Raw genomic sequence first — 19,322 nt, 5'->3', positions numbered from 1 at the left:
CCTCCTCCCCAGGCACACGGAGAGCTGCAGTGGGTGCTGCTGTGGGGCCCTGGGGATGTGACATGTCACTTGGTGGCTGTGTGAATATATGCAGGCCCAACACTTCCCACACAGCCTCAGTAATGCCTCTCCTCCAGGCAGCCCATCTCAAAAATGATGAGGGAAAGCACCTGAAAACCCTGCAAAAATCCCACAGAATCAGTCACGTTGGAAGGGACCACTGTGGGTCATCTGGGCCAACCTCCCTGCGTAATCGAGGTTGTCTTAGAGCACATGGCACAGGGTTGCGTGCAGACGGTTCTGGAATATCTCCAGCGAGGGAGATTCCACAACCCCTCTGGGCAATCTGTTCCAGCACACCCATCCAGTAAAAAAGTTCTTATGCCCACGTGGAACTTCCTGTGGATCAGTTTCTGTTCATTGCCTGTTTTCTTATTACCTGGCACCACCGAGAAGAGCCTGGCTCCATTCTGCCGACACCCCCACCCCTTTACATATTTATATACATTGATGAGGTCCGCTCTCAGCCCGCTCTTCTCGAGGCTGGACAGGCCCAGCTCTCTCAGCCTTTCCTCGCAGGAGCGCTGCCCCCGCCGCGCACCGGAGCTCTCCCGCCCGGCAGGCGCCGCCCCGCGGGACCGGTCGCCAGGGCGACGCGTGGGGCCAGCGGGGCCTCCTCCTGCCGCCCGCCCGCACCGCCATGGGCCCCAAGCGGCCCAAGTCCGCCCGCGACTCTCCGGGGCGCCGACCCTCCGCACTCCCGAGCTGGGAGGCCGAGCTGGTGTCCGCCCCCTTCGAGGAGGTGAAGGCAGCGGAGGGGCAGAGCCGGCGGCGCGGTGGGAAGGAGGGGGGATCAGGCTGGAGGCGGCCCTTCGCCGCTGCCCTGCCCTGGTGGTCGCAGCGCGGCTGGCGGGGGCTGCCAGCGGGACCTGGGGTCGCCCCGTGGAGGGCCATGAGTGGCCCCGATGTGCGGCCGAGCTGCGCCCCTGCCCCTTTGCCCCCCGCCACCGAGCGGCGGCACGGCGGGTTTATTTGCTTCTCCTCGGCACTTTCCTTTCTGGGCCGTGGGTGCCAAGTTTCGGCTCGGAGTGAACTTTTTATAAACTGCTGAACAACGAGGTTTGATGGAGGTGCTGACACAGCATTAACTGTAGCGTTGAAAATGTGAGGCTGTAATTTTCCTGCCTGACTGTGTGCAGCTAAAAGGCACTTTTTTTTTCTTTCTATTTTTCTTTCTTTTACAGAGTGTGAGGATCTAAAGGCATATTTAGGTTTCCAGGTTCTGTGTAAGCAATGTAATTCTCATAAATCTTGACTTGCAAGAGAGAATTTGGTTTCAAAATAGGGCGGTAGTTTAGCAAACAATAATATTTATCTCGCATGTGTTTATCTAGCACTGCTTCTACAAGTGAGACAAATTGCTTCCGTGGCTTTCTTGTTTTGTGGATTCCTGTTGTGCCCTATTAAAAACGTGAAGCAGTTTTTTGTTTCAGTTGCTGTGGGTTTGTGTTTTCGGGTTTTTTTTTCTTTTATTATGCTAGCAGCTCCGGTTAAATATGAGGAACTCTGAACTCAGAAGGAGGCTTTTAAACAGGCTGATTGGTTTCCCAAAAATGCTACAGATGTCCAAAAATCTCTTCAGTATTTACTTGCTTTTGCTTTTACTTGGTAGTAACCATACTACCAAGTACGAGTTTAGCTAAACAAGATCACTTTTTGAAGTAAGCTACTCAGCTTAGATTCTTGTTTCCCATTTTTCCTTAGAACATAGATTTTTCAGTAAAGTTCAAAGGCGCTTGAGCCCTTTCTTGCTTGTGAATCTTGTCCCAACCCTAGGAGAACCTCCCTGAAGCATAATGGGTTGGAGGTTCAATCTCCATCAGCTACTCAGTTCCTGACCTTCCTCCCAGGCTTAATAGCAAGGTGCCAATTAGTGATTTTTTTTTTTATGGTGGTGTTTATTGTGGTTGTGGATATTGTGCAGTGAATTCAGTGAACAAAGTGCTTTGTATACTATGCTGCCTCTACATGTAATTTACTGCATTTCTTGAATGCAAACCATTATATTGAAGTATTTTTAAAGGTAGGAAATAAAATGCTCGAAATTTAGGAAATGTCAAAATTGTTATTATTCAGGACCACACACTGAGGCAGATGCAAAAAAAATGTTAAACGTTCACTGAGTGGGGCAAGAATTTTGTAGGAAAAAGTATGTGATCACCTAATTAAAGATTATCGTAATGCCTATACCCATGGGGGCTGAATAAAGATTCCTTTTTTCCGTAGTTCTGGTATTGCCCAACTACTTTCTGTTCCAGTTCAGGTAATTTCACTTTCTCTGTGTTGCTTTTCACAGGCAAAGCCTTGGGAACATGGGAAAAACTGTCTCTTTTCTGCAGCCAGCTTAAACACAGGCTTCTGAGGTGCTGGGCAGCCACTGAAATTTTCTTACTGCAGGAATAATCTTGCTCAGCTCTTATAGTCACAGGCAAGGCCATATTTGATGCAAAAGTGTCAAATGCCAGTGAATCTCTTCTGGGCATGTGTGAATCAAGATTCATCAAGCATGGCAGAATGTGGGTGTACTTAATGTAAATAAATATGCTCTGTGAAAGCACATCTTTGACACAAGTACGGCTCTGCTGCCAAATTTAATTTCTTCCTCTTGAACACGGGGCCATTGAATGTCTTAACTACTTAATCACATAGGTTTTTTTTATTAGAGGATAAACATGATTTTTAAAAGTCCAATCTCATTCTGCAAATAGTCTAAGCACACTATCCCTCCCTCTGCCCACCCTACCCCACTAATCGTATAGCATACAAGGTTTAAACATACAAGGTTTAAACTTGAATATATAAAAGCATCCTGTAAAAGAGTGCTGAGCAACTTGAATTGTAGATTTCACCAGACAAAGTGCACAAAACTTATTTCTTACTCATCCTCAATGTTGTATGTGATATACAATATGAATCTGAAACTATCTGGGAGATGACAGGAACTCCTAGCAAGTAAACAAATATCTCTCCTCATAGTTCATATGTAAAAAATTTTTAAATCTTTTACTCGTATCACTTTAGAAAATATTCTTTCCCTTTAGTGGAGTCAAAGGGAATTTACTAGAACTGGTTTTAAATTGTACCAGATAGACTGAGTGATGAAATTTCACATTTTAATGTGTGTTTATGACTTACACTATTTTATTAGTTCCATCTATGAAAAAGAGTCATTTTACCAGTGCTATTAAGACTTTTATGGACGGTTATGCTAAGTAAAAATATGATTTAAATGGTATTTACTAACCAAATAATTACTTCTACTAAATGCGCTGTGAAAACTGGCAAACACACAACATAAAAACATGTACAGAGGAAATATGGATTTTCCAGAGCCTCACACTATAGTTTATATACATCTTTCTTGTTTCTAATGTGCTATGCAGAAGAACATGGAGCTGCAAATTTTATTTGCCTTGAGATATTTATCATCTGTTTTAATTGGGTTCACTACAGAATTAAATTACAAAATATAAATTAAGATTCTTGGATAGTTTTAAACTTTACATGTGTTAAGTAGCTGAAGAACAATATTTGCTAAGTGAAAAGTGAATTCTGGGCAAATAAGCCCCTAATTGAAATAACTGTCATCTATTATTTGTTCTTATTAATAATATAGCAACTGGAAACCATATTCTATGCTAACTTTCCACCTATGTGATTTCTCTCTTTTTATTGGCATTCCAGGGCCTGAAAATTGAACTGAACTTAAATCTTGTAAAACCATTTAAAATGTTCTGAATAGGATGGCACCACTTTTAATTGCTATTCATACTGCTTCCTCTTCAGACAAAAATTAACATTCCGTTGAGCTTTGATATTCTCTAACCTGCCCAGGTTATACAGCAAAAGCTCAGGCCCTTAAAAACAGAAGCCATTAGTAAAATGGATGTGTAACTTAGCAGACAATGAAAGTGGACTTGCAGATTTCTTAGCAGTGATGTCCTACACAGTCACTATGTTAGGACTACAAAACTGCCAATAAGCAACCTTTGCCAGAAATGCCAGCAGTATTTACTGATTTACAAGCTCCCTCATTGTTGAAAGTAAAGAATGCTAGAGTTGTTATTGCTCTAATTGTTCATAAATCACTAATAAATCTCTTTGTTTCTGAAGTATTATATTAAATTCAGGAGCTTAAAGAACTTGCTCTTTGGTTCTCAGATGTTTGGAGTTTGAGTTTTCAGATGTTTCTTTTCAGCCATTACAGGCAAATTTGAAATTCTGCTGTAGTGAGATGAACCTATAGTTGTTGGTCTAAGGAAAAAAACAAACAACTAAACAAAACCAACACTCCTCCTCCTCCCCCTAAAAAAAACAAAACAAAAAAACCAGCAAACCCCACAGCATTAGGTACCACAAGAATAAGTGGCAATGCAAAATGACAGATACTCAGATTGCCTGGAAATGGGGGAGGTGGGTGCTTGATGCTTTTCCTGGCCAAAGAGCTCTAGAAACTGGTACTGCAAAAATAAATAGTATGCCTGACTTGTTCAGATGTCTTCACTAGAACAGCTGCCCTTTTGTGTCTAGGCAATGAAGCAGAAAAAACAAGATATGTTTAAAAAGAAAGAAAAAAAAAGGTGTGCTACATCTGCTTTTTTCTTCAGTATGAATTGAAGTTAGAGATTTTTGTAACATACCTATGCTATTCAAATACTGCTGTGATGAATAAGATATGTAGGCTATGTGTACTTTTAAGAGTTCAAAAAAATCACATTACAGAGGAACACATTAGAGGCTTGAGAACAAAATCAGGAGAAGATAAGACACCTTCTGTGTTTTGTGAAAACAAGGATTTTGCAAAACTGCTAGATACTTACATGGAGCTTTCAGAGGTAGGTGGATCTTGCTAGGCTTGGAGCCTCTTTGACTGAGGGACATAGAAGTTTTCCACATAGATGGTTATTTCTAACACCGAGAGAGACATTGATGCATTTCAAGAGTTTTAAAACCAGGAGGACAATGTCATTTGTGACAATGATTGTCACTGGATGTTTTCCATTGAAAGCCTCCCCTTAATTGGAGCTTGTTTCAGATTGTTTAAGGAGTATTCAGTTACCAATGCCACATTTCCAGCTTCAATTTTTTTTTATTCAAATTTGAATCAATGTTGTTGATTCTGTGGAATCCCTGCATTTTGGTCTTCTTTGTTCACACTTTGTAGTGCTTGTTATATTCTCAATGGCAGCCTCTCTAGACTGTTTCCATGCTTTTCCAGTAATTATTTTTTATGGTTTTCTCTATCCAGTTCTTTAGGCTAGGAACCTCATTTGAGGTAGCCTTAGGGTCACTAATCTATCCTCTTTCAGATCCTTTCTCATGTCTCGCTTCTACAATAACATTTGAAAGAATTAAACTAAGTAGAGGAGGAGTTGTATATTGAGGGAGAAAATATTTTTAAAGTAACCATATACATTTTACTACTTTTCCTTCCCATTTTTATGTTGTGATTTTAGGTGGTGAGCTGTAGAAGCAGGGTCTGTTTCTTCTCTATCCTTTCAATGCCTTGAACATTATGGGTACTGTTACAGGATTGATCATATAAAGGCAGTATTGCAAAAATATTAATTTTTCAGGTCAGAAAAGAGTATAATCAGTTAAACACCTTAAACTATATACTAACACTGCACATTCACTATTCTTACTGACTTCAGTTGCTGTTCTCAGTGTGCAGCTTTTCTAAAAAATGACCTTTAAGGGCTTCAGTATTGGTCAGTCTAGAAATAGATGGCATGCTAATAATGACTCTGGGAAGTCTGGATCATTATTCCCTGTTAAGTGTGTGTAGCTATTTCTGATATTTATCTAACTCCAATTCCCAGGTGTTGCACTTTTTTTAGAAGAGCAATTTTTTTTCTTCATTTTACACTAGGGAGGTATAGGCTGTCTCTAATAATGTTTAAATTTTTGTGCAAAAGACCTTGTATCCAGCTGCATATACTTCTGTAGAATTAAGTAAATTGGGGGTTATAATTTTCACTACCAGATCAGATATCTTGTAGAGGCTCATTCCATGTATTTTATTTTTAATCTATTAGCCAGTGTTTTGCATATGCTATAAATATTCTCATAGCTCTTCTGTGAAGAAGCTTTATCAGCTTGTTTCTTTGAAGCAGAGGGTTTCCGGGGGGGATGGGGGAAATGAGGCATAGTGAAGGATTATTTCTGTTTGGTTGAAAAAAATTTTGGATTGGATAATTTTGTTTAGGTAATTCCTATTTTTTTTCTAGAAAATTTATTTTGAACAAACAGGACTTACCCTTATGTTTTGCTTTGGTGCTTTGTCACAGGTTGCTGTGAAGGTGGGCACCACAGTGGAAATCAGGAAAATTTTCTTTCCTCTTGCTTTATAGTGCCTTTGTGAAGAAGAGTCTCATCGCTCAACCATAATTATGAGAGTGCCTGGGAATTACTATAGGGGCTAGAGAATAAGGGTTTGGGAGGAGGATCTGAGGATGAAAAAAGCTGGAAGTGGTATCAGATAATGAAGCTGGAGACGAGCTGGACAAGAAGACACAGGGCGAGAGCTAGGGGAGTAGCTTCTTCACTTGATCCTTTTCTTAGCTGAAAAAAAACCTACCTAAATATTTGCAATCTGAGTAACTGATGGCTTGGGATGGAAGCAAGCCACAGCTGACAAGTTTCAAACTAGTATATACTTGGGAAACAGTTTGTCAAACTCTTACGGTAGCAAAGAAACATCACATGAGTATGGTACAATGTGATTATATGTACATCTCGGTTTTTTAACCACAGAATATTCAGAAAAACAAAAAAAGATGGAAAGATCGCCTGGTCACCACGTGAAACTGCAAGTCGCTACAATCAGTTAACTCATCTAAAAGGGCCCCTACAGCTCCAAACATCGTGAACTTCTTGACGTTTTATTGTAGCACAAAATGAACCTCAAGTTTTTAGAATTACAAAGTGCTGGAGAGTGCAAGAACATCACTGATGCTCTAGGAGCATGCAAACACCATGGAATTTATGAGAGGAGAGTGCCCAGCTGACCTGGGGCAGCAGGCACTGCTCAGTGGAGAAGTGGAAGCAGCAATGGCCCATGAGGGGACTGTAACTCCTCCTGCCTAAAGTTGAAAGAGAGCTACCAGTGCACAGCTCTACAAAAGAGCTCTGGATAGTCCAATAGTATCATCAAAGTTATCACTGTATAGTTGCCAAGAGTTGGACAGAAAAACTTTACCTTTCTTTGAACAGAGAGGATTTAGGTGCTCATGTTTGTGTGCAAATGTATAATTTAGAAAATTATACATTATACATTTCAATCTCTCAGAACTGAGATTGAAATGTCCTCATGTGGCAGTATCCTGGTGCTCCCAGGGCTCACCAGCAGAGAAGGAGTCTCTAGAACAACCACTCACCTGTGACATGAGCTAATGGAGGAACTAATATCACTACACTGTCCACTTCACTAAGGATCGCTAAGAGAGGGGAACAAAGTCTAGTCAGTCTCACAGACAGATGGTGACAGCACAAGAGCAGCAGGAGTCAGGAATGTCAGGTTCTACTTAGGATGCTAGGGTGAGCATGGTCCAGCAGGAATACAGAGTTCACTCCCACAACTTCCTGCCGTTCTTCAGATATGCAAAGAAATTTCTATCAGAAAGTCCTTAAACCTCTGTCTTAGGCCTTCTTCAGTTCCCCCTTAAAATGTGCTGGTATCTTGGTGCCTACAATTTAAACCTGCTTAGCACTGATTAATATTACGCTGCAACAAAGTCTCTGAAACCTGTCTTCCCTGTAGTCCTGTCTCTTGATTTTTCCACCCCTTGGCCACAGTTTTCCCTAATTTCTCCTTCCATTTCCACTCTCTTGCTCCTTGTCTGAGTTCCACCACTTCTCTTAAAGCTTACCACACTTGTGACTGGAAACTGGAAAAAGAAATTTCTTTTACCATTTATACCTTTTTTTCTTAGAACGATTCTTTTCCTCGCTTCACTATAAACTCAGGTTTTGTTCCTCTTCTCCACAACTTCATACATAATATAAACATACAAAAATATTTTCATCAATATCCTAAAGTTACCACCCTCTCTTAAATTTGTCCTTAAAATCTTTCTTTGCTATGATGCACAGTGGACTGGTATGTGACTCTGCTTAACCTGGTCCTGGGGGCTTCCTTGCTCTGACTGAAGCCCTCTCCATGTTTATACCTTTATGCAGCTGTATTGATAACCTTGCAGTTTAGATATGCAGATGTGCATTGAAAAAAAATAAATTTCATTATTCATGAAGAGTGTACAGCACAACCATTAGAAGTGCTTATGGTTCAGCCACCACTGATGTCAATAAAGAATACTCTGGAGCAAGATGTGTTACTCACTTTGTGAAAGGGATTCCAGTAGGTTAGAGCAGAAATGTGAAAGAAGATTAACCAGTAAAAGTTGCTTAAATGACATGATTTTTAAGCTTTTGTGTATATATATCGCTAAATAACATGTTCCAATCTTCTCTTGTTCCACATTTCTTTAACGCTGAAAACATATTTCTTTCCATTAAAATATGTGTATGTTACTGCAAATATTTGGAAACTGCTAGTGTTTTTCATTTGTCAGTATTGTAGTGAAATACAGCTTGCCATTGAGAAGTAATTTTTCTTGGTTCAGTATGCTTAGTGGAACCAAGTTCTATGCATAAATATACCCTCATAAAATATCATACAAATAATGCTGTGATTTTCAGAAAGTGGTAACTGGGCATTATCTAATTCCCAGGGTGAAGGAGCTGAAATTTTTTTATTTTTGTCTACAGCAAATAATCACAATACTACATATATTCAAAATTCACTTCTTGTTTGCTAAGCTGTCAAATCTGCAAATGCCATTTAAAAGCTAGTGCATCTTTGTGTGATGCTAAAGCAGCTTTCTCCTGGGGGGAGGTTTGTAGAGGCTGTTTGTAGGCATTTGTGTTTTCCATAGCATAATGCTGCCACCTGATGGCAGAAAGCATTGGGACAAAGTAGTATGTGCTTTTTCAGGTTGTATACAATTTATTTCAGTGTGATTAATACAGTGATGTTTAGTATGTCTTCAAGGGACATAAAGCCATCTCTACAGAATTACTCTTTGAAACTGCAGAGAAGTACTTTTGTTTGCTTGAATTTTAATACCTTAACATTTTTATTTTGGAACGTAGGATGACTGGAAGCCTAGCATCGCTTTCGTTGTTGGGACCAAGATGGAGGATGAAATCCACATTCAGGCCCTGTCTATGGCTGTGCGGGTGCCACAGCGAAAACTCTTCAGCATAATAACCCATGAAGACATTTTCAGACAGGTACACCAAGAAAGTAACTTTTAATAACAAACCAAACTGTAGATCTCACTTCTAGGTAGTGCCTTCTTTGGCCTGTGGTAACGATAAATTACTCTGTGGAAGTTTCAAAAATTACACTAATTCACAGAATCACTAGGGTTGTAAAAGACCTCCAAGGTTATTGAGTCCAGCCTTTGACCAAACACCACCTCGCCAGCTAGGCAATGGCACTGAGTGCCACGTCCAGTCGTTTCTTGAACGCTTCCAGGGATGGTGACCCCACTATCTCCCTGGGCAGCCCATTCCGATGCTTGACACCCCTTTCAGTGAAGAAATTCTTCCTGATGTCCAACCCAAACCTCCCCTAGCACAACTTGAGGCCATTTCCTCTTGTTCTGTCGCTGGTTACCTGGGAGAAGAGTCAAACCTCCACCTTGCTAAAACCTCCTTTCAGATAGTTACAGAGAGCAATAAGGTCTCCACTGAGAAAAGGATTTCTCCAGCTCCCTCAACTGCTCCTCATATGATTTACTCTCTACACCTTTCGCCGGCTTCATTGCCCTAATTCACAGGAGTAAAAAATGGAAAAAGGAAAGCTTACTGTATAAGCTGTTCTGCTCCCTGTAATGAAGGGATGCGATGAAGTTTTGTTACAGACTTTTCTTCAAGGTGCCGATCACAAAAACTCCCTCCCTAAGGTGCAGGGGTACCATAAGATGATTCCTCACTGTTTTGGAGTTTAAATGTAGTGTTTGCAAAAGGGAACAATGAGCAAAATAAACTATGTATACATAAAATCTTCTCACAGTAGAATGCTTTATTTACTTGCAGATCACAGAATGTGGGAGTCAAAAGGGAAAAAAGGTTAAGGATGGGCCCATGTACTATGAGGTAGGTTAAAACATGTATTGCAGAGTCAGTGCTCTTTTACACTGAAGTAAATACAGCTGTGTGGTTGTGTTATGCATTCCTGAGTAAATGCAAAGCTATTGCATTCGGTTGGTAAAAATATTCAGCCATCTACATACTTTAACTGGGTTTTTTTGTGATACCAACAGTGTTCTTTTCAGGGATAAGAGTTTTATGTTTAAGGATATATTACATGGTCATATTTTGATGGTGATGTCTCAAATTACAGAAAACCAGTCAGACTCTGGTCTCTCAGAGACTCCCAGTAGTTTAGAGACTTTTACCTTCATTTATGGGAATGCAGTCCTCTCAATGAAACACAATTCTGTGTGCTATTATCCGTTATTATCTGTTTGATGTTACATTCTAATCTGGCCTGTCTAATGGAATATGTCAGTGGGCTTTGGAATCATGCCTAGTACAAAGAGGACTTCCTCCTACCTTGTTAATGTTTTACTTACAGCTTGTGAGAGGCTATAAAATCCTATGATTAATTAGAAGATTATTTAAAATTTTCTCAGGTAGAGTTTTATGGTCCTGCAGACCTGGAGCATAAAGAATTTTGGATCCCTCTAAAAAGATCTTGTTTGCATTTTATTTCTGCAATGACCAATAAACTTTTTATGTGTCTCAGGTTTTGGTGGACTTTATAACAGGTCTTTTTAGTTGAGGTCTGTTTTTCAGTAATACCAGGCTACTGTCTGAACAAGTCCCTTTGGAATTATTTACCACTGACATGACTGTGAATTTTATGCAATTAACCCTCTTCATTTAGGACTAGCCTCCCAGGCAAACTCACCCTTATATTACCTGGTATGTAAAACCTCTTCAGTCCTACTGACAGAAGGATTTTGAAGTCTAGCTCTAAGCAGAAGCTTTGTATGATACCTGTATTTAATTACTAAGAGCAATTTTCCTTGTGAAGTGGATACTTATTAAATTCCAGCTGTCGGTGCTGTGTCTCATTAGCTACTTACTTTACTCCTCAAAGACATTTTTTCCCTCCCCTCCTTTAACAGAGAATATAAAATGCCTGTTCTGACCTTTTGCTTGGACTCAGTTTCCGTTCAGGCTGTAGCGAATTAAAAGATTGATCATGTTGCCACACCATTAAGATCCTGCCCCACTGGGCAGAATTTGCTCCTGAACATTCATGTAGATTCTATATGCAGTTTGTGCATTCAAAGCTTTCACTGCAGCAAAGATAAAAAAATACCAGAACACAGGGTTGTGAAATGTTCTGAGAGGAGCGTTTCTATCATCACCACTTGCAGTTCTCTCTGTGGCAGGATTCAACAAACTGTCATTACCACAAGCACACGTTCCTTTCTTAGAGAGCCTGTAAATGAGATTCCTGACGTTCAGTGGTCTTTGAACATATGACATGTACATGTGTGTGAATTTGGAACTAATAATGTGCATAGTAATGTGGTTATTAAAGGTTTTAATAGTGACATTGTTACACGTGTAACAATGCACTTTGCATCTACTGAAATGCAGGGGTTTTTAATAAATCTCAGTGCAGCAGTCTGCAGTGCCTACAAGTCAGGAAACTTTAACAAACTGCTCATGATATATTGCAAGCTAATTATATATCATATTAAAATAATTCCTATTGTTTGTTCTAAGTTATTTCCCTTCAGGGTTTCTATCATCTTACTGTATTGTATTTCATATCACTCTTAATGTACAAAATGAAGAGGATCATAGCAGGCTTTATGAATATGTAGATAAAAAATTTCCAAATCCAGGAGAATTAAGTGTCTAACACCTTTTCTGACCATTACATGACTTGCTGGGGGTAGGAGTCCTGATTGGTAATTTCAGCATTTAATTGAATGATGATGGGCTGATTCTGTCTTAAAGATGCTGTGGAAATAATTTTTTTCCTTACACATGGGAGGGAGACTGTTATGCTTTCTGTAAAATATCAACAGATTTCATAATTTGTCATGTACAGTTTTTCCAACAGACAAGACCTGAAACTAAAAATATATGCATTTTATAAGCAAGGTATGTATCTTTTATTGTTATTTACCTGTTTGTTTTGTCAGTTTTCTATTAAGGTTAATAATATCATGTTTTGTCAGTTTTCTGCTAATGTCACGTATCATGAAGGTACTTTACCACTACTAAATAAGATAGTGTTTTAGTTTCCAAAGTTTGAATTTTGAAAGTCTATTCAAGGCTTAATTTTCCACACTAGATTGTTCATGACGCTGATTTTTTTTATTTTTTTTTTCCCCCCTTAAAAATTCTGGTGAGATTGAGTTTGGGGGCTGTGTGGATTGGAAGGATTTTTTTTTTTCTTTTTCTTGTAAGAGTTATTTCCCAGTTTGGTTGGATTCACTGTGACGAGGTCAAGAAAGTTACCTTTATGTTACCCAGGAAATTCTGAGAAGGAATCGTGTCCCATACTAGTAAGGGAACAAGCTGAAGCTGGGAAGTAGTACCAAGGTGATTATGAAAGAAGATGGATCCTCATGTAGCCCCTTCATTTGAGAAGACTGGAAGTAGATGGTGTTGCTGGAAGTGGACAGTGGAGTAAGGATCATGGCCGTGAGAGAGAGAGGGATGGAAGGGAAAGAGATGTAGAAGAGTTTTGTGGTTCTGTCATATAAGCCAAGATGCTTCGGATAAAGGGTCATGGAAAGATGAAAAAGGAATAAGTGCCAGAGACAAGAGCACTTTTTATTTGGCTGTGGATCCCAGAGTGTTGCTTTCAAAACATGTCCTTGAAGCCAGGAAAACTAAAATCTTATAACCATCAGCATCCTTCCATGCTGTTCTGACTCATCTCTGGGACAAGTCATCCCGTGTACCCAAAAAGGCTTAATTGGAATTAAAAATATTAATCTCTATTCCCCTCCCTCTCAAGAATTGATATATTGTCTGGTTTCTCACAAGAAGGCTCCTACCTATAGTTGTCAAACTGAAAAATATAATCAGGTCAGGTGCCAAATCCAAATCATATCCCATTCCCATCCTAGAATTTTGTGAGACTGAAGCAGAATAAATCAGTTGTAAATAAGTATTTTCCAGCTCTTAATCTATGGCATCTCCTGCATTTTGAGGATAGGAGGCAGCATGAGGAGTGTGTGCCACACTCCAGTAATCCTTGCTAGGCTTATGATTCCATGAGGACAAGTGTAGGTGAATACATGTTAGAAAAACTCCTGGGCATAGCAAATTTGTGTGTGTGTGTGTGTGTGTGTGTGTGTGTGTGTGTGTATATGCATATACTATCTATTATTAATATATATAAATAAAAACAAGTCTAAGGAGTAAATTCACCTTGTCCTAGGCTCTGTATAGTATGCTGAGGGAGAGTGAAAGCATGCTTTAAATAGAAAAGATAGGTACAACCCAGGGGAAGAGGCCATTACGCAAGTGGAGTGAAGTCTGTGACAGCAGCAAATCCCCTAACTTGCAGGAGGTGGGAGGAGGAGGTGATTGAGAAAGCATTTGTATTAGAAAGGAAAAGGTAAATGGACTATCCAGGCTTTGGACCTCAAATGTAGTGGAAGTGTAGTTGAAAGTGTCCGGCAAATTATTTTGTTTTTCTTGTTTTTTAAGCCTACACCCTGTCTTTAGTGATGCCTTTTTTTCTCCTCTTTATCTTTCATTCCCCTGCAAGATCACAGAGCTGTGAAAAAGCTGACTCAATGCACTCTGTGTTTTTCTCAGTCTAGGCTAGGAAGGGTTTGATAAATGCCTGGTGTTGTAGGCTTACATTCTTACAGTTTACACTGTTCTGCCTTACAAGAATTATGTCATTTCTCTGAGAGGTAACTTTTATGGTTAGGTGTAAAACTTCAGACTTGTTTTTCAAGTATAAATCTAATCTGATTTTTCAAGAGACCATAGTGAATACTACAAAATTAAATATATGTATGTATGTATATATATATATATGCACAAAATAAGATCACTAAACTGTTTTGATTTTTCTTTTTGAGTGAGAAAGGCTACTGACAAAATTTCTAAACACTGTAACCCAAGAGTTGGATTTCTTACCAGCGTTACTGTCACCAATTTCTTTTATGTTCTGTGAAATTAGTAGATAGATAGATTTGATTGGCAGAAGAGACTACCTTGACCCATAGCACGGGTCACAGTATTTTTTGTCAAAAATTATCTGTGTATTGAAATTTTTTAAATCAAGATTGGATGTTTTTTTCTAAATGGTTGAAAACAGCTGAGAATATGGTATGATTTAATTTGTTTATCAGGAAGATCTTTCTTGATAAAATATACTTTTAATATCACTGAAAATTTATTTTTTAATGGATGACTTCTAGCCATGTTTTCTAAATTAAATAAAATCTTGCAATTAATCTTCCATTCTCTGTGTTGAAGCTTTGAGATTGTGTTCAAATTTTCCCTTAACTTTTTCTCCTTATTTAACAATGTGTAATAAATTTCTTTGGTTTTTTTTTTTCAATTCTTAAATATGTGAATCTTCTCTAACAGACATTTACAAGTCACTATTTTTATTTAATTGTGGACACCCAATGGACTTCATGTTTTTGTTGAATACATGTCAAATACAATCAAATACAAGCATAACATAATGGATTGCTTCCTGTTTAATATATCACTGTATACAAATCTGAAGATTGCATAAGTTATCTTGGCTGCTGCCTTGCAGAGCTAGTTTTGGATCAATAGGCTCATCCTTGACCAATGAGTCCTTCACAAAGTTACTGGTTTACAGGTGCTCCAACCTGCAAATTTAGCCTGTTTTCTTTCTTCTGAGATTCAAGCCTTGTAATTTAACAAAACCTAATCATACTACGTTTTGCACTATACTAACTACACTAACCAGATTTCTTTGTATGAATGAGTTTTCTGCTACATTCTGTATATCTCCCATGGTTATTATATCTTTTGGAGATTTTATACTTGAAGAGGTTATAACATTTCCCAGATCACTGACAAACTTTTAAATATTCTCAGTATGTTGTATGCTTCTAACCCCGCAAGAAGCTCACCTGCCGGATGATGACTCTTTGTAATTGCATTTTTAGATCTGTCAGTTAATAAGTTTTAATCTTTGTCACCATTTTCTACATCAATATTCAAAGAATATTTAGGAAGTTCTGCTTTATCATATTTCCTGTTTAAAATAGAATTGCAGTCTTGCCATGGAAAGCTATTCTCTTTGTGAAAAGGCCACCTTATTTTTTTCCCCAAAAGAAAATAATTGAATTGATAATTATTTTACTCTCCTTTTATTTATTGTTTATTGAATCGTCCATTAGGACATTAAGGAAACATCTCCTCTGTTGTTCTGCAATGGTCAGCATTACGTTGCCAGTACATATGTTATTCTAACTTCCCTTTTTTAAGTGTCGGTGTGATGTTTGCTTTTACTTACTTTAAAACTGCCCTTGTTCTCCAGGATTTGGTTAAAGTCAGTATTCAAAATCCAAAGAGCTCCCCAGCTACCTGTTTTAATACTTTGATTATGTTGTCCAGGTCTACTAGTCCAGCCAGGGTCAACCCACTGCATGTGGCAAGGAATGTTTTCACCCAAGTACAAGCTCTTGTGAGTTGTTTGGCATCTGAAGAAGAGCAAACTCAGTAGTAACCAGGATATGTGTCACTGAAGAAAAAGGTTTGAAAAATAATGCTAGACAGGAGTGTTTCTAAGGAAGCCTTTTGGTTTCTTGTGGAAACATATAATTAAAAATGGCTTATATTTGTGGAAGTGTATAGGTTTTGACACACCACCATCAGAAAGATTAGGCTTTCTCAAAAGTACAGATAGTAATTTTAAAACCAAACCTTGTCAGTTCGTGTGTCAATAGAATTCTATTTTGTAATACAAGTTAGAAAGATTTTGCTTTCATTCCATTAGAATGAAATTAATTTTAAAAGCTATAAAATGGAAAAACTCGGGAGCCAAAACTTATCTGGTGCCGTTGTTTTCATGAAAGGGTTTGACAGTAAAAACAGCTTGGACAGCCATGCTGAATGGTCAGAAGGATAGAAAGATTTATTTTTCTTTCCCATACAAAGCAAAATAAATACTGCACTCTTAAATGCCATAATAAAATGGAGCAGTTCTCCAGTCAGCCTTTGTCAAGTGACATTGTGTGGATGCAAGTTAAGAGAATTTTATTGCAGAAGGACTTGGCAGGATATGCAGAGGTTTAAAGCTCAAGAAACACTTGGGAATTGTTGTTAAATGAATATGCCTTTTAGGGAGGTACTGGCTTCAGGGAAGGGTAAGGGACTCTCAATCCTGCTGTGGGCATTATCTACTTATCTGTTTTCAGCTCTTTTCTATCTCTTACCAAGCTTCTGCCAGTTTGGAGTACAGAATATAGTACGATCCCGCTGCATGAGGTGGTACATTTACCTGAGATACTCAGTGTCTTGTCTCCTGAGGAGGGTTTAGTACTCTGCCTCCTGGGTCCAAGTATTACTTAAAAGGATGTTAAGGAAAAAATTTGTTAGCTTAGGTTTAGCATGTCTTTACATCAGCCTTTGCCATTGTCAGAGCATCTGATGCCTCTGCGTGATCAAGAGACCTGTGTAGTCCTTTGAGTTATCAAATTATATGCCTTCCATTTGGATTTATTTGTTCCGTGAGACTGAGCTGTTGTTGCTCGAACCAGTCAGTCCTATAGACTGTAGTTGTTTGGAATCATTTTCTAACGTATCTCCAGTTCAGTATTCCTTTCCGGGATCAATGTGCCATGTTAAGAAGTACAGGATTTCTAAATGCTAAAACTGGGGGAGGGAAAGGCTTGAGCTCTGGCAGGAAAACAGTCTGTGTCTTCTAATTTTCCATTTCCTAAAATCTGAGAGGTCAGGTTCTATTATTTACATGAGACAACTGACATGTTAATAATTTCATTTCAAAATAGTGACTCTTAATTCTAGGATTCTAGAAACATACATTATTATTTTACTACTGTTAGATGTAATTATTTGGCTTGAGGACATTCATAAAGCTCAAATTGTTGGTGATTTATTTTCTAGGAGAGAAAATTGATACCTTTTGCAATTCATCTACCTATTTAAAACTTACTTTAGAATATTGGTGAGATCTTGGTTTTGCTTCCTAGTTTGCAAGATTTCCTGCATACATGCAACTTGGTATAAGATTTTCTGCTTTTTCTATGCAGGTTTTTTTGAAATGTCTCTGTAACTAGAGCAAACAGCATTTATGTCTGTAAGAATGTCGTCCTTGAAGTGGTAGAGGAATCCTCTGAAGGAGCCAAAGGAAATGCTGTCCGCTGTTTTGTTGCCTTCAGAGTTTTCAGATGACTGTAATTGGTTCATTAAGGACAATAGAGAGTATGAAATATTTTTCAAGAATCCTTTGTCACCAAATAAAAAACAAGCAAACAAACAAACAAAAAAGAAATAAAAAAAAAGCCCAAAGCCCTCTTGCAAAGCTAAACCAAGGTGTAAAGATCCTGCCTAGTTTGTGGTGCCAAGCCCACAAGGCCATTGGGTCTTGCTGACCCGAGAATTCTGAGGTTCCAAGGGGCTTAGAAAGCTCTGGCAAGATGTAGCTGGATGAGTCCTGCCAGCACAAGGGTTAATGAGGTAACTTTGCTTCCTAAATCTTTTTGTTCCGCCTCTGATTGGGTTCTCTTCCTAGCCAGATGCAATGTTAGAGAAGCATGACTAAATCCTTTAGCTTTGTAGTGTTCATTGTGTGGATTCAGTTGGCTGAAATTACTGGAGACAATTTACTTCCCAGAAGCATAAAATATTCTACTCCATAATGGAAAGATTTGCTGGGCAGATTCATACCACTGAAATGTAAACATTTCAGTATTTGATCATAGCAATGTATCTTTCCATCTGAGCAGATCACATCTGTCTGATCACAGCAGACAGGCCTGTTTTCTCTTTTTAAAAATGTCTAGGTTCTGTAGGAGTTCTTCAGAAATCACTTAAATGCCATTTCAACTATTGCCACCCAATCAGAGTGTTAAAAGAACCGAGATATCTGAAGGTTGCATGAGAAAACCTTCCCTATGCATAAAACTCCTCCTTCCTGAAATAGCAATGCTAATGCCTGATCTTTCAAATCACTGGATATTTGTATTGTATCTTTACTTCCCTTAAAGTAGTTTGGTTTTTTGGTAGCAGTTAGTGGTCAGGAAGGCGACACCATGGTAGGTAGGTGTCATATCATAGATGATGAAAGCTCCTGTAATAAAGACAAGGTGAAAAGTCATCTGAATTTTTATGTAATGTATTTTCTCATTTTTACTTAAATTAGGTTATTTCACCATTTATATCTCCCTTAAAACATTGTTTAGGTACTAACACAGAAACATAAGCAGCACTGAGTAACACTAAGAAACAGAACACTGTACACATATGAGAAGTTCTCATTCTGCACTGCTGAGCTTAAAACAGTTAAGATACCCCCTCAGGTTGCACATTTTCTGTAGAGAGAGGTTTAAAGAACAGACCTTCTTACAAGGGATATTTCTAATAGGTTTCTGCTAACCAGATCAAGCTGTGTTGTGTTTTGGCAAAAAACAGACTCACTCATACGAATCACAAGTTATTTTTCGAGAGTACAAGCAGCCATTGCTGCTGCTCTGAGAATTATTCTCACAATAGAAAGGCAGATATTTAGTACATGAACAGCATTCATATTTGCTCAGTATTGCTTAATTTTAGTGGGTTTATTGGAAAAGGACTCTGAGGGGTAGAAGGAGTCATCAAATCCACTTTAATTTTTTTCATTCTCTAGAGTACATATTGATATAATCTGCATTGAGTAACAAAGATTATTCAACTGGCTTAGCTAAAGTTTTACAGTCTGTTCAGATATGCAATTGATTTACTGATTTATGTGAGTCCTTAAGCTCTGTGTGAATTGAGAGTCATTAATTCACCAGTGAAGGATGACGACTAAGCAAGTGACCTTTTGACATCATAGGTGGGAAGAGCTTCTGAGGGATAAAATGAAATTAGGTGAGTGGTTTGATAGTAGAAACTGATTTGGCTTTCAACACGGTGTAGGTGTGATCTGAAAAAAAGTTGTTTCAGTTAGCTCAGATCCTTCCTTGTATTCTTTCAGAATGATTGATTGTAGT

General features: G+C 38.6%; 1 protein-coding gene across 5 annotated transcripts in view; it reads left to right on the top strand.

Annotated features, from left to right (window-relative positions):
• Positions 1–700: 700 nt before the first annotated feature.
• Positions 701–19,322, top strand: part of SPAG17 (sperm associated antigen 17) — a 97,214-nt gene continuing 78,592 nt past the window's right edge. For all 5 annotated transcript variants that reach the window (XM_039388933.1, XM_039388932.1, XM_039388931.1 and 2 more), the window contains exons 1-3: positions 701–802; positions 9,214–9,354; positions 10,165–10,224. In XM_039388933.1, coding sequence (XP_039244867.1) covers positions 701–802; positions 9,214–9,354; positions 10,165–10,224 — 303 coding nt within the window. The remainder of the gene's footprint in view (positions 803–9,213; positions 9,355–10,164; positions 10,225–19,322) is intronic.

The sequence above is a fragment of the Pipra filicauda genome, unplaced genomic scaffold, assembly GCF_003945595.2.
Source record: "Pipra filicauda isolate LSUMZ 115617 unplaced genomic scaffold, ASM394559v2 scaffold69_size3009148_pilon, whole genome shotgun sequence".
NCBI classification, from domain to species: domain Eukaryota; kingdom Metazoa; phylum Chordata; class Aves; order Passeriformes; family Pipridae; genus Pipra; species Pipra filicauda.
Note: the sequence above shows the minus strand (reverse complement) of the source record. Positions and strands in the feature narration are given on the sequence as shown.